This window comes from Coptis chinensis, chromosome 7, assembly GCF_015680905.1.
Source record: "Coptis chinensis isolate HL-2020 chromosome 7, ASM1568090v1, whole genome shotgun sequence".
NCBI classification, from domain to species: Eukaryota; Viridiplantae; Streptophyta; class Magnoliopsida; order Ranunculales; family Ranunculaceae; genus Coptis; species Coptis chinensis.
Window position 1 is genome coordinate 14,543,418 of NC_141462.1, and position 12,868 is coordinate 14,556,285.

Consider the following 12,868-nt stretch of genomic DNA (forward strand, 5'->3'; position numbering starts at 1 on the left):
AAACAAAGGAGATAACACTACACCATAACAGGCTATTTGCAACGGCAAAAACCGTATGCGAATTTTAACGCTTTTAAAGCGTTGCAAATAGGGCGTCGGTAAAGTGTTGGAAATATTTGCAACGGTTTTTTGCCGTTGCAAACCAAATTTTCCAACGGTTATTAACCGTTGCAAAGTGACAATTACTAACGGTTAAAAAGCGTTGCAAAGCAAGCGTTGCAAACCAAATTTTCCAACGGTTATTAACCGTTGCAAAGTGACAATTACTAACGGTTAAAAAGCGTTGCAAAGCAAGGGGAGCGTTGCAAACCAAATTTTCCAACGGTTATTAACCGTTGCAAAGTGACAATTACTAAAGTTAAAAGCGTTGCAAAGCAAACTTTGCAACGCTTTTAACCGGATTAGTAATTGTCACACAAATCAGCAGAAAACAATCAACAGAACGAAATAAAACATTTGTTTTCAACTAGTAAGAATAAATTTCATTTAGTTATAAAATGTGACAAAGTTACATTATAGACCTCCACATAGTATGGCACTAAGTTACGAGACTCTAATATCTGATCTACAGGGACTACAACACCAATACATTACATAACAATGAAATTCTACTTAAAACAAAGTCTTGGAACCTCAACTCTTTCAAAGTTGCCGCACCCCTTGAGATAGAAGCCACAACGAAATAAAACTAGAACTCTATCCAATCAAAATAACCAAAAAAGTTTACTCACAAGAGCGTTGGCATTTAGCTATGCGATCAAGTGCAAGCTTTTCCTTTTGTTCTCTTTTTGATAATATTTCTTCATTATCATCTGCTGCAGTTAGAAGCGGCCTCGAAAAATGACCACAGCTCCAATTGTATATTGTTGATTGTGGAAGCAAACTACATTCTGAAACACCAGAACTAGCAGCACCTAAAAGTGGATCAGCCAATCCTGAGTCTGGAGAGTTTAGCAAATGCGGTCTGAACTCTAAAGAACAAACTCTACGCATTCCCGTAAGGAAATTCTGTCGAGGGGGACTAACAGGTGGGGTTCTAAATGTCAGAGGTAAATGACCTGCCAGGAAGAAGGCAGTGACAAATTTTAATGATCAATAATAGATCAGAACACTGGGATCAAAAAAGATACAGAAAATCATGTAGTTGATGACGATGAATCTGAGAACCAAGATCACATCAGCAACCTTTGGTATAATCCAGTTTAATGCAACCAAAATTAAATACCTGCATTCATGTCAAACCAAGAAGATGATCGTGCTAGTCCAGCAAGATTAGGGGAAGGAGATGAAATGGTGGGATCGCCCTGGCGAACACTGCTACCGCCAAATCGAAGTGTCCTCGCAATCACTTGTTCAATACCGATCATTGAGAGTATGCGCCGGCCAAGACCAGCTATGCGAGGCGATGGGTCCTTTGCTAGAGTACACATGGCCAAGACACAGTGAGAATACATCCCATTGTCAAGAGGTCTCTGTCTCGAATAGCTAATGACCCCATTACTAGCACTGTCATTTATCATAATGCCAGAATCAGAATGCTGAGACGAATCATCTGATAACGGAGACCCATGCATTATACCAGGAGTAGCAAGAGGGATGCTTGTGGCCACCCTTCCATCACGACCCACAGATGTACTATCACTACCAACCCTCAATACAGGACCAATTTGGGATGGAACTGAACTTCCACCCTGCATGTACTGGCCCGTGCCATTATACCCGCCTGGGCCATTAATATTAGCCAAAGAAGGTAAGGAACTCAGTAGAGAGTTTGACTGTGGCTTCCAATAGGCAGCAGCAATGGACTTCAGGTGCTTATTGTGACCAAAAGCAAAGCGTGCAAAAGCTGTCAAAAGAATGCACTTGAGCAATTAACAATTTATAGGTAAAAGTGTATACAACACTGACAATTTTTCCTCGTCCACCAGATCCAAACAGGTGTGAAAAATGTTATAATGGTACTTTACGTGCATGAAGAATTAATTTCAAGCCAAAATTACCCACATCCCCTTAAAAACTAAAAAGCAATGACTCCTTCATCCCTCTTATGAATTATTCATCCTTTTTCATGTAATAACATTACACTCATGAAAAGTGGCGCTCAAATTCACTTACCAACAGCAAGCTCTGCCCTAACCAATGGGCTTCCATCTGAAACAAAAGTCAGCAGACTTTTGACAATATTTAGCTCGGCCCTAACCTTTTCATCGTCATCCGAGTCTTCGTCCCCTCCAACATCTCTGAAGGAATCAGATCCAATGTCAAGAATTATTTAGAATTATTACGCATGCGCCTAGGATGGTGTTGATCTTTTCATAAACTAGAGCTCACTTTTTTTATAGGTACCTAACTAGTCGAGACTTCATTTCATAGAGGCTAATGAACTACCATGATAAATGTCCATACACTGTTGATAAAGAAAGATCTTTGTGCAAAGATCATTTACATATTTAACAAGAATACCTTAAGTAAAAATGAAAATCATTCCCAAAGTTGACCGGACTAGAAGCAAAACATTACCATAGAGACAAAAAAAAAGGCTTATTTAGTAATACCTTATCTAGAGCAAGGATCTTCGTCCATATGAAAACAAGAATTTGCCTCAATTCCATTGCTGATGTTTGTAGCAATTTTAGAACATATGGAAAGATTCCAACAGATAAAGCCTACAAGAACAGCGAAAATTCCATAAGAAAACCTTAGGCCTACTATGTACTTTGGTACCATATTCGCCAGGAGTCCAGGACTGTCCATTACACATGTAATATTCATAAATTACATTAGATGCATAATCCATTCTCACAGAACATTCGCAAAAACCACGAGTACAAATTTGTAATCAAATAATAAAAAGAACAACAGAGCAAATTACCAGATCAACAGCCCAAGGTCCCATGTCAAGAAATCTACCAAGAAGTACCAGTGCTCTAAATCGATGGCATTGGCTAAGTAAAACCTGCAATAAATAATGCTAAAGTCTTAAAATGAAAGTACAGGAAGATGAGGACAAGGCCTTTATCCTTCCTATTTCATATCATACTTGGGAACTACTATCTCTAAGTCCGGAATATCGGCCTTGGTTCAACTCCTAGCTCGAAACGCTGCCAACTCCTTACTTAGATTTCAGGGGGTTAAGGTAGTTTACTTGCTGGCTGATAAGTCAGGTAGCGAAGCCTAAGATTATATGACTGATTAGATTACTAGTTTGTTTAACTGAGGTTCCCCGCCTAAGTCCCATATCTTAAAGACTATAACTCAACAGCAAGCTGCCTTTACTTGGCTTCAAGTCCCATAAGAGAAGGAAGAATAGCTGGAAGTTAGAGAGTAGCTGCCTAGCTACAAACTCAAAAGCCTGTATTTGGCTATTAGTCCCTATTATTCTTATTTTAAAGTACCATTAGAGCTCCTTTTCCCGACAACAGATCGGAGATCTTACTTTCTCAAGTCATACGTCTTTTGTTCAGCCAACGGTGTTCCGCTCTACTTATCATTATTTACTAGCGCCCTTCACTTCAACTCATACTACTTTACTTCCAGCTTATTCCCAAATCAAAGCTACTTGCTTATAAGAGCAAGGTGCATAGCTGGCTTGTTAAAGCATGGAAAGGTATCCAGAAAGCACAGTAACAGCTATGAGATAGGCGCCCTCTCACCTAATCCTTACTAATACTAAGGATTGAAAGTAGCACAATCGGCTATAGGGCAGAACTCCAGATCCACAAATAGCCGCGGGCAAGCACCTTTAACAAGCAAGTAGCTAGCTTCCACCTTAGCGTTCTGAAAGCCTTAAGCCTATAGCTTCTACTTCTACTTAGCAGCCCAAATAAAGTACTCCTTTAACACACAACATTTCTCGCTTAGTACAAAAGTAAGTAAACAACCTGATCTGCTCCTTTGCCCATTCTTCGCATCTCGTTCTCCCTTTAGGTGGCATGAAAGGTTTGGAACAGCAGCTAGACCGCCTTGCTCTTAAAGGCAGCAAGTAAGTAAACCACCTTCTCATGTCTCCGGACCTTCTATGAACAGAGCTTTGAACTATAGCAAATAGCCTATTGGTTGAGCTTTGCTCTATGCTGGCTTAACTGTTCCTATGCCTGCTTGAACAGGAAAGCCTAACGAGCAAATAAACCATTAGCCCGATCCACTTGTTGCCCGCTTGCTTTCGCACCTCGCTTACGCATCTACTTAGTTAGCATCCCAAATCAGCGTACCCCTGCTTCCTTTAACAGGCTAGTACACAAGCTACTAAAGCTAGTAAGCTAGTATACTAGCATTTGCCCGATTGCTTTAACAGAGGCTTTACCTCCTGGTTCCCACCTGTCCTGTCCAAAACTATGGAACTCATCTAAAAAGTTGATTTGCTAGATCAGTCGATTTGAAAGGCGGTACAGATGCTCTGTTGTAAAATCTAGATTTGCAAAAAAAAATTGATTATTAGGATGAGTGGATGACTTTCTCTATGATGAGTATGCTTTTTAAGAGCAATATATATATATATATATATATGGAACTAAAACTCTAGAACTAAAATGCTAGAATTTAAGAAGTTAGTAACTTAGTACACAAACTTGTAAGATATTAAGATGATTACCAGCTGAGTGATAAAGTCATTTTGAAACTTAAGCCCGATTCTATCTCTTGAGCTACCTGCAGAATTTTCATTTGAATAAGAGCTTCTCAGAAAAAAAGATAACAATGAATAGCTTTTCGTAGATAACAACGGCACAAAGTTTACGTAAACTAATATAGCTTGGAACAAAATTAAGGGCCTCGGACTTATTGACTGAAAAACAAATCTAAAAATCCAAAATGCAAAAGATTATATGATGTACACAGTGACTAAACGAAACAGTAGTAAATGTCCAAATGCTGATGAGAGGGTACAAAACACGCATCCCTAATTCAAAATAAATTTCAAAAAAAAAAAAAAAAAAAAAAAAAAAATGGAAACTATGCGAGAATGTTGGCGAGGAAAAGCATATAGTATGAAAAAGGAAAAAAATGAACAAAAATAGACGAAACTATAGACCTTTTCAAAATTGATGGATGAGACTAGGGCAAGTCAAGGGATGTTGAAAAGCTCAAAATTGTATCTTGGTGTGGAACCCTAAGACCTATATCTTTGGTACAGGCTGGCTTACCAAAATGTTCTTGAGATAAGAATCAAATTCTCGGAATCAACAAACCCCAAAACAGAATTCAAATCTAGAGACCCACCAAATTTACGAGCAGTTGGAGAGAATAAAATTAAGTTTGTCATTATAAATACTCTCCGTGTTGAGATAATTTGAGATTAGAATCGATGGCGAGATGGAAATCGAGGTGGTAGTTGTTTTTGAGGGAGGTGAAGTATAGGGAGTGGGAGGATTTTAGAGAGCGAGGAGGAGAGAAAGAAATTTTCGTTTTAACTCAATGATATTTCGTTTTTTTTTTTTTTCTTTGAGAAATTTTCAAAATTTTAATTTGTAACACTTCTCCAACGCTTTTTAAGTTGTTAGCAATTAATTCGGAAATTCAACCAAATAAAGTAACGCTTTTTACAATATTGCCAACGCTTATTTAGCGTTGGAAATTTACTAACGGTAAATAATCGTTGCAAATCAAAAAAGGTGTGTGTTGCAAATATCCTATTATGGTGTAGTGTAAGTACTCCTTATGTGGCTTCTCGAGATCAGTTAGCTGATATCTTCACCAAACCAGTGATTCGTCCAGTTTTGAGTTATATTGGTAACAAGCTGGGCATAAGCGATATCTATGCTCTAGCTTAAAGAGGGGTGTTGAAGTATGTAGTGTCGGTCTCACACATTCTATAAGTGTGAGACCGTCCCTTAGTTAAGTAGTTACTATTTTAGTCATCCAGTATAAATAACAATTGTAGGTTAGAGTAAAAGATACTCTAAACCCTACCTTCTTCTTGTGCCTCCATTCTTTCTTCTTCTTCTTCTTCTACACACTAAATCCCTTTAATCTAACAAGCTAACCACTATATGTATCTCCTAATATAAATAACAAAACCAAAACACAACTTCATGTTGGCCTGAAATTCTGTCTTTCTTATGTCATAAAACGGAATTTGATGACTGAGACATTCAGGAAGTTTGATAGGTTCATCTTGGGCTCTATGGAATGGGATGAAATAGAACTATTTCATCCCAATTGCCCTCCCACTCACCACATATAAAAATGGCTCAAAAGTAAACCTGCTTATAACAGCTTCTCCTGTTCTCCACCAACAAGGCCCAAGTAAAGATGTGATAAGTTGCATAACTGGCATTCTATGTGTGGATATACCTCAATGGCTCAATGTGACCAGTGACTACCAAATATTTTTTTGGAATTAGCAGGGTATAAGTAGCGCTACGTCTTTACTCAGCGTCAGCAAGACAATGTAATTATTGAACTCGTCAACCTTGGCTCACTCATTTTAATCTCCTTTTTTTTTTCGATAATTCTCATTTTAATCTCCTTTTTTTTTCGATAATTCTCATTTTAATCTCCTTTTTAACTCTAATTATAAGCAGACAAAATGAAAGACTCATCATACTATACCATTCATATCTTTATCATGGGCCCGTTTCTAATCATAAACCAATCTAATAGAAATCTTTCTATTTTCTTAGGAATAGAGACTATTGGCTTTAAGGGCAAAATCTTTGTTAAACACTAAGTCAAGATTCTCATACCATTTATTTCTCAAAATCTTGATGTAGCTGTACAATCTTTCCGTCTTTCTTTCTCAAAATCTTGATGTAGCTGTACAATCTTTCCGTCATTTCATCATGAAGAACAATGGGTAGCGCACCTTTGTTCCAAGTTTCCAACCCCTTTCATTCCATTTATTTATTTCTCTGCATTTTTTCTGCTATTGAGGAGGTCTTGAAAAAGATGAACCCTAAACTAACCTAACTTACACCATTAAAATTTGCAAATGAAAGCACGTCGCACATGTGTGCACCCTTATGGCATTGAGTATATTATACACCTCTTTTTCTTTCATCATAATGGTCGGTTGGTGTTGTTTCCATCAGTCTTTTATCAGGTTATACTTTAAGGGTTTTAAAAACAATAGGACCCAATGTGATTTGAAGATGGAAAACTGTTTTGCTTTTTTATGACTGTGAAACATGATTCACTCTTCAAATTAAGATCGATCCAGTGAGTAGAAATGCACTGTGCAGTGATCACATTACTGATGACCAATGTTATCTATTTGTTTAACTTATTTGGGGAATTAAATCCAATGAAAACCAACTAGTCATTAACTATTGTGAATTACACAATGCGGAAATAATGTTATCCACAACAAATAGATCAATCCTACACAAGGATCGATCATTCTCACTAGACAAAACTTCAACACCTTCCAAGTAATATCCCAACATTTGTCAATATCAAATAACAAACATATAAAGTAAAATTATTAATGTAAAGGAGAACAAACCACAAGACAAAGATATATCGTGATTCGGCAATTTACCTACGTCCACACTGCAAATTCCAAGCTTTCCTTAATGTCCAGAGTAACAGATTACAAGATTTCTCTGTTCACTCACAAAGAATGAACACTCAACTCACTAAGAATTGCTCTCTTTTAATCTCTCTCTATCTTGGTTTTGGTTAGGTTCAGTTTTTACAAAAAAAAACTTATATTTATACTGTTTCCAAAAAACTTCCGAAAATAGTCGAAGTCTATTGAAATACGGTGGAGCGCGGGTCGCGCCCTTGTCCAGGCAAAGTCGCGGGCGGGGCGCGCTCAACCACCTGGAGGTCGACTAAGACATGAGCACGGTGCGCGCCGTTTGCCAGGCAAAATCGAGGGCGGGGCGCGCTCGATACCAAAGAGAGAAAATGTCTTTTTCTCTACATTCTCCACCTCGGTGAGGTTTTAACACATAAAACCGAGCCGAACACATCCATCCAGAACTCGCAATCAACCGCCCCGAAGGGCCATGCCCACAAAGGGATCTATCAAGCATGTAGGATTTGGAGCAAGTCCAAACAGTGTTGGAACTTAATTCCGGTGACAACATTTGTCAGCATATCAGCAGGATTGTCATGGGTGTCCACTTTCTCAAATACTACGTCACCATCCCCAATGACATCCCGTATAAAGTGATAATAGACATCAATATGCTTGGTCCGAGCATGATGAACCTAGTTCTTCGACAAACACTACAAGAAACAGGGTCTTTAGCGACAAAAATAAACGTCGCTGAATATTGATAAAATGTCGCCCATGATATTTAGCGATGATTTTTGAAGTGTTTCCACATCGTAGCCAATGATATAGTCGGCAATTATATAGAGCTGCGCTTTTTTAACGTCGCTAAATGTGGCACCTTCAGCGACGATAGTAACTGTCGTCATTGTCCGAATTTCGTCGCTAATTTATTTTCGCGTTCTCAATACAATAACGTCGCAAAAGGTGAATGTTTTGCGACGTTTGCCAAATCGTCAATAATGAGGCTTTACTTAATAACGCGTTTCTATCGCCGGTAAATGCCCAAAAATTTGAAAAATTTAGTATTATTGACGACGTTTTGATCATCACTACAAGTCCAAAATATTTGAAAAATTGGTGTTATTAGCAACGTTTTTATCGTCGTCAAAGGTCTAAAATATTTGAATTTTGAGTGTTTGAGCGACGTTTTTATCGTCGTCAAAACTCTAAAATATTTGAATTTTGAGTGTTTTAAGCAACGTTCTAATCATCGCTAGAGACAATAGATGAGACTATTTTCATTACTAATATTGTCGTTAATTTTTTTGCACCATTTGTACAGTTTTCACATGTCCCCCCTCCCATCCAATTACCATTTAACAAATAAACCTAAAATAAAACAACTAGAACATCAATTATTTAATAATATGTAATACACAACAAAATTTCAATAAATAAAAATGAGTCAATTCACTCACTTAGAAACAAAATAGAGTTGCATCATCCCCTTTCATAAATTTTTTCTAAAATCATCTTAATAAAAATATTAACTTAAACAAACACAATTCTAAACATCCCTCAAGTAAGTTGCGAATGAACCCGTCTTCACAAAAAAATAAAAAATTGACTAATAGCATTTAGATTCATCGAAAGCCTCTTGCATTTCCTTATCACCATTTCTTCACAAAAAATAATATCATTTCTCTTTTGACGTAAAATTATCTGCACATTAAGATGTTATCCATTAGATCACCCAAAAAAAAATGTGAAACCAAAAATATAATAGTTTTAGATCAAGACAAAATTAAAATCCAGTGAACACAACTAAGAAAGCAAAAATTCAACTAAGATAGGCCACCAGACATGATACAGCACCACTACCAAGAGACATAAATACACTTACACCCATTTGAAGAAAGGTCTCTAGATAAAAGAACGAAATGGATGAGCAGACAACCATTTTTTCATGTGTCACTCTTAGTTTAATGTCTAAAGAGTGAAGGATATATTACATATCCATTTTTCTTTGGCGTTAGAGTGTGTAAGAGCCACTACGTGATGATATAAAAGATCCATTGTGGTTTATTTAGTGCAGTGCAGACCATAAAAGACTATGACATTGCAACTGTAACAATCGTATACCTGAAATTTTGACAAGCAATCCTTCATTTTAACTAATGCTGCACTGCGGTTTTCTCCCCATACTACAAGCTTAGCTATCATTGGATCATAATGTATGCTGACATTGTCTCCTTGTTCCACTCCTGTCTTAACTCGAACTGTTCAATGGTAGAACATCAACAAAAAACTGAATAAGGATAAGTAACAATGTTCTAAGTCTAGTGCAATTCAAGTGAAGACTTAGTGAAGAAGGAAAATTCCATGATCCTCACAATCTGATCTCTCAACTATTTAAAATTCCTCCTAATAAAAACAGCCGAAAGAATGGGATCGGATAGTCGGGGATTTAGGATCATCTAATTAGCATGAAGGTTTGCCTTAGACTAGAGACCTCTTTAGTGTGAACCTTCCTTTGGGACTTCCTAACTTCGATCGTGCTTTGTGCATGTGTATAGGATTTGGAAATATTGATTTTTTCTAATCCTCTAGGCTAACATTGATATATGACTAGAAAATGAATGAGTTCACATGTTTGTGCACCTGTTGAAGAGATGGTTCTTGGATCATAATGATTAAGAACATCTGCTTGGGAAGAAATCCTTTTGGCACATTTTCAAAGATAAATCCTAGCTTCAAAGGCATGCCCTATTATTGCGATGGGAAGTAGCAAAAACATGTTAAAATCTTACTCTAGAATATGATCTAGAATGGAAGAAGAATACAAATGCCCATTTGGAATCAACATTATATTATCGGGATCCGGTTAGTGGTTACATGCATGACCGGTTAGATAAAAGCTTGAATATTCTTTTTTTTCCCCCCCTAATCTAGCTTGGTTGTTCTACAAAGATGCTTTTCATTTGAAATCTAAGTGATTAAGTAGTGCATGGATACAAAATCAATTTAAAAAAAGTTCCAGTGAACATATCAAGTAGTGCATGGTCCAAGTAACTTCTTTTTCTTTTCTATTTTCTTCTCGACGATTCGCTAACTTTTGTAGACCTTTTATCTTTTTCTTCTTTTCGTAGCTTCAGATTTTTTTTTTTTATTAGAAGAAGCTAGGGGTTAATAGCTTCAGAATTAATCATTATCTTTCATAGTTTTTAGGGATAAAAACTCACAAGTGACAAGACATAGCTGTTCTACAGTAAAGTTTACCTGTTAGAGGTACCTATGCCTGACTTAAGGGAAGAGATTCTCCATTCAACCAAATAATATAATATTCATTCTACAAGATCTTGACCAACAATCATCTCGATCCGCGGGATGCTCAACCTGAACAAGGTTTTCTATGTTTTCAGTAAACATAAGTGATTAATTACATTATAAAAGCACAAAGAGTAGAACTAATTATCAATGCACCTGCAGACGAGTGTTCATCTCCATAAAATAAAAGTGGCCAGAGACTGTGTCCACTATAAACTCCACAGTGCCAGAATTGTGATACGAAATTGCCTTCTCAGATTGTTAGCAACAAACAGAGGCCAATCAGACTACTATCAAAAAGAAGAAGAAAGTATAAACAACACAACAATCCTTATAAGATAGAACATTTTCAAAAAAAAAAAAAAAAGGGCAGAGCTCCTTTCACCAAAAATGACTACCAAATGTTAGAACTCTGCCAATTGATGTAAACTCATATATTACTTATCTCTAACGCATGATACAATACCAGACAGAAAAAGAGGTCAAGATATGCATTCATTGACAGAATAAGCAAGTGTAAGAAACTTGCCACATCATTATAAGTTGGACTCCTTTCTAATGTTAGCTCATGAACAAGATATCCACTTTTCCTTTACGACTAACACTCGCTCTTTCCAATTAGTAACATACTGACTTCAATGACATTTTTTTACTATGACAAAATAATACTACCAATAATAGTACTTAAAAGAGACCAAAGTTGTCTATAACAGTATGATAAACTCATAACCCAGTTCACAAAACTCGTGATCCCATGAATGACATATTGTACTAAAAGAAACCTCGTTTGTTCTAGCCCCTCCAACTACCACCATTTTCCGTATAACAACTTATTTAAGACAAAAAACCAATCCAATCAACCCATTCAAATGCTTCTCAGGAAATTATTCAAACAAGTGTAGAGTAACAAGCACATAAACAAATTGCATCGGGAATCTCGGCTCCTTTGCATTAAAAGCCAACAAGTGCGGATAAATTCATATTAACAATAACAAATGCTTCTATATTCAGTAATAATGATAAAATGTATACGCAAAATGTTGTGTTATTTATTGGTCCCAACATAAAATCATATTAATCTAAAGAATGTACCTTTATGCAAGAAAAAAAAAACCTCTCGAAACTGTTGGTTCCTAGATGGAGAGTGAAATATAGATAAACGTTAGTAAAGCAAGAGATGAATGATCCTTCAAGCAAAAAAAACAAATTGTTTTATGAGATTTGCAGTAACAATAGATCAAATAGCATCAACCCATCCAAAAATAAGATGGAAACTGTTAAGATCTACTGGTAATGTTGTTCATTTCAATCCTATCAGTAGAATTTCTTCTAGGAATAAAATGAAATCAAATTCATTTCAATCTTATTAGTAGTATTTAAGTAGATATCCAACCAAGCAAATTTTAGTTACTTTTAAATATATCATTATTCTACTCTGAACTGTCACTTCATTTGCGTAGACACAGATCACTGCACATACTAAGAAACAAACTACATAACCCCATTTTAGAATTAACTAACTAAAACTATTTCATTTCAAAATAGTATCAATAAGAAATCTCAATTTCATGAACTATAATATAATAATCCCACTTTTATAAACATTTACAAACCACAGAACACAGATCGGTCAATATAAACAAACATTGGAGGCTAGAACACGAAAGCAAACCTTCAAATGAGCAGCAGCTTTGTCCTTAGTAGTAAACGCACCAGTAGATTCAACAACATATTCAGCTGCAGTATCAGCCCATGGAATCTCGTCAGGGTTCCTAACCAAACAATAAAATAATTAAACAACTACAAACAAATCCAAAACAATAAAATCACACAGAAAGACAAGCGAGCATACCTGCAGCCGAAAATAGTGATCGAGTGACCGGGCTTCTCCACCAAGAGAAGAGTCTTGGCGTGATCCTTAACTTTAAGTTCATGATGTAGAGTTCCATCTTATTTAACCAGTAGATCAATAAAAACAAGTTTCTTTTGTCAAAAGCTCACTCCTTTTCAAGTTTTAAGAAAAGCTCACTCTTTTCATTGCTAATGGAAACGGAAGAGGAAGGTGAGAAAGTAGTCACCTTAAAAGCGGCAGTGGCAGCA

At 36.5% G+C, this 12,868-nt stretch overlaps 1 protein-coding gene and 1 long non-coding RNA gene across 6 annotated transcripts; both read right to left on the reverse strand.

The window, feature by feature from the left end:
• Positions 1-455: 455 nt before the first annotated feature.
• Positions 456-4,648, reverse strand: LOC147486172 (regulatory-associated protein of TOR 1-like). 5 transcript variants are annotated; one of them, XM_086574911.1, is made up of 6 exons: positions 4,592-4,610; positions 2,873-2,956; positions 2,556-2,666; positions 2,116-2,240; positions 1,226-1,846; positions 456-1,058 (listed from the first exon to the last, which is right to left on the reverse strand). In XM_086574911.1, the coding sequence occupies exons 5-6, from the start codon at positions 1,695-1,697 to the stop codon at positions 724-726; spliced, it is 807 nt and encodes a 268-aa protein (XP_086431037.1). In that variant the 5' UTR covers positions 1,698-1,846; positions 2,116-2,240; positions 2,556-2,666; positions 2,873-2,956; positions 4,592-4,610; the 3' UTR covers positions 456-723. The 5 variants fall into 5 exon arrangements, 4 of the variants coding, with proteins under 4 accessions (XP_086431037.1, XP_086431036.1, XP_086431038.1 ...); XM_086574910.1 differs by lacking the exon at positions 4,592-4,610 and adding an exon at positions 3,882-4,408; XR_015202940.1 differs by lacking the exon at positions 456-1,058 and adding an exon at positions 3,882-4,408 and having other exon boundaries at positions 1,547-1,846; positions 4,592-4,648.
• A 6,303-nt stretch (positions 4,649-10,951) lies between these two features.
• Positions 10,952-12,542, reverse strand: LOC147486173 (uncharacterized). Its single transcript, XR_015202755.1, has 3 exons — positions 12,441-12,542; positions 11,861-11,901; positions 10,952-11,058 (listed from the first exon to the last, which is right to left on the reverse strand). It is a non-coding gene; the product is annotated as an uncharacterized LOC147486173 (long non-coding RNA).
• Between the last annotated feature and the right edge of the window lie 326 nt (positions 12,543-12,868).

What these genes read in the sequence shown, in the direction of transcription:
- LOC147486172 (XM_086574911.1), bottom strand. Translation starts at nt 1,697, where the DNA reads ATGCAGGGTGGAAGTTCAGTTCCATCCCAAATTGGTCCTGTATTGAGG. An exon ending in TTGGTTTGACATGAATGCAG is followed by an intron (nt 1,059 to 1,225) that starts GTATTTAATTTT and finishes TCTTCCTGGCAG; the next exon opens with GTCATTTACCTCTGACATTT.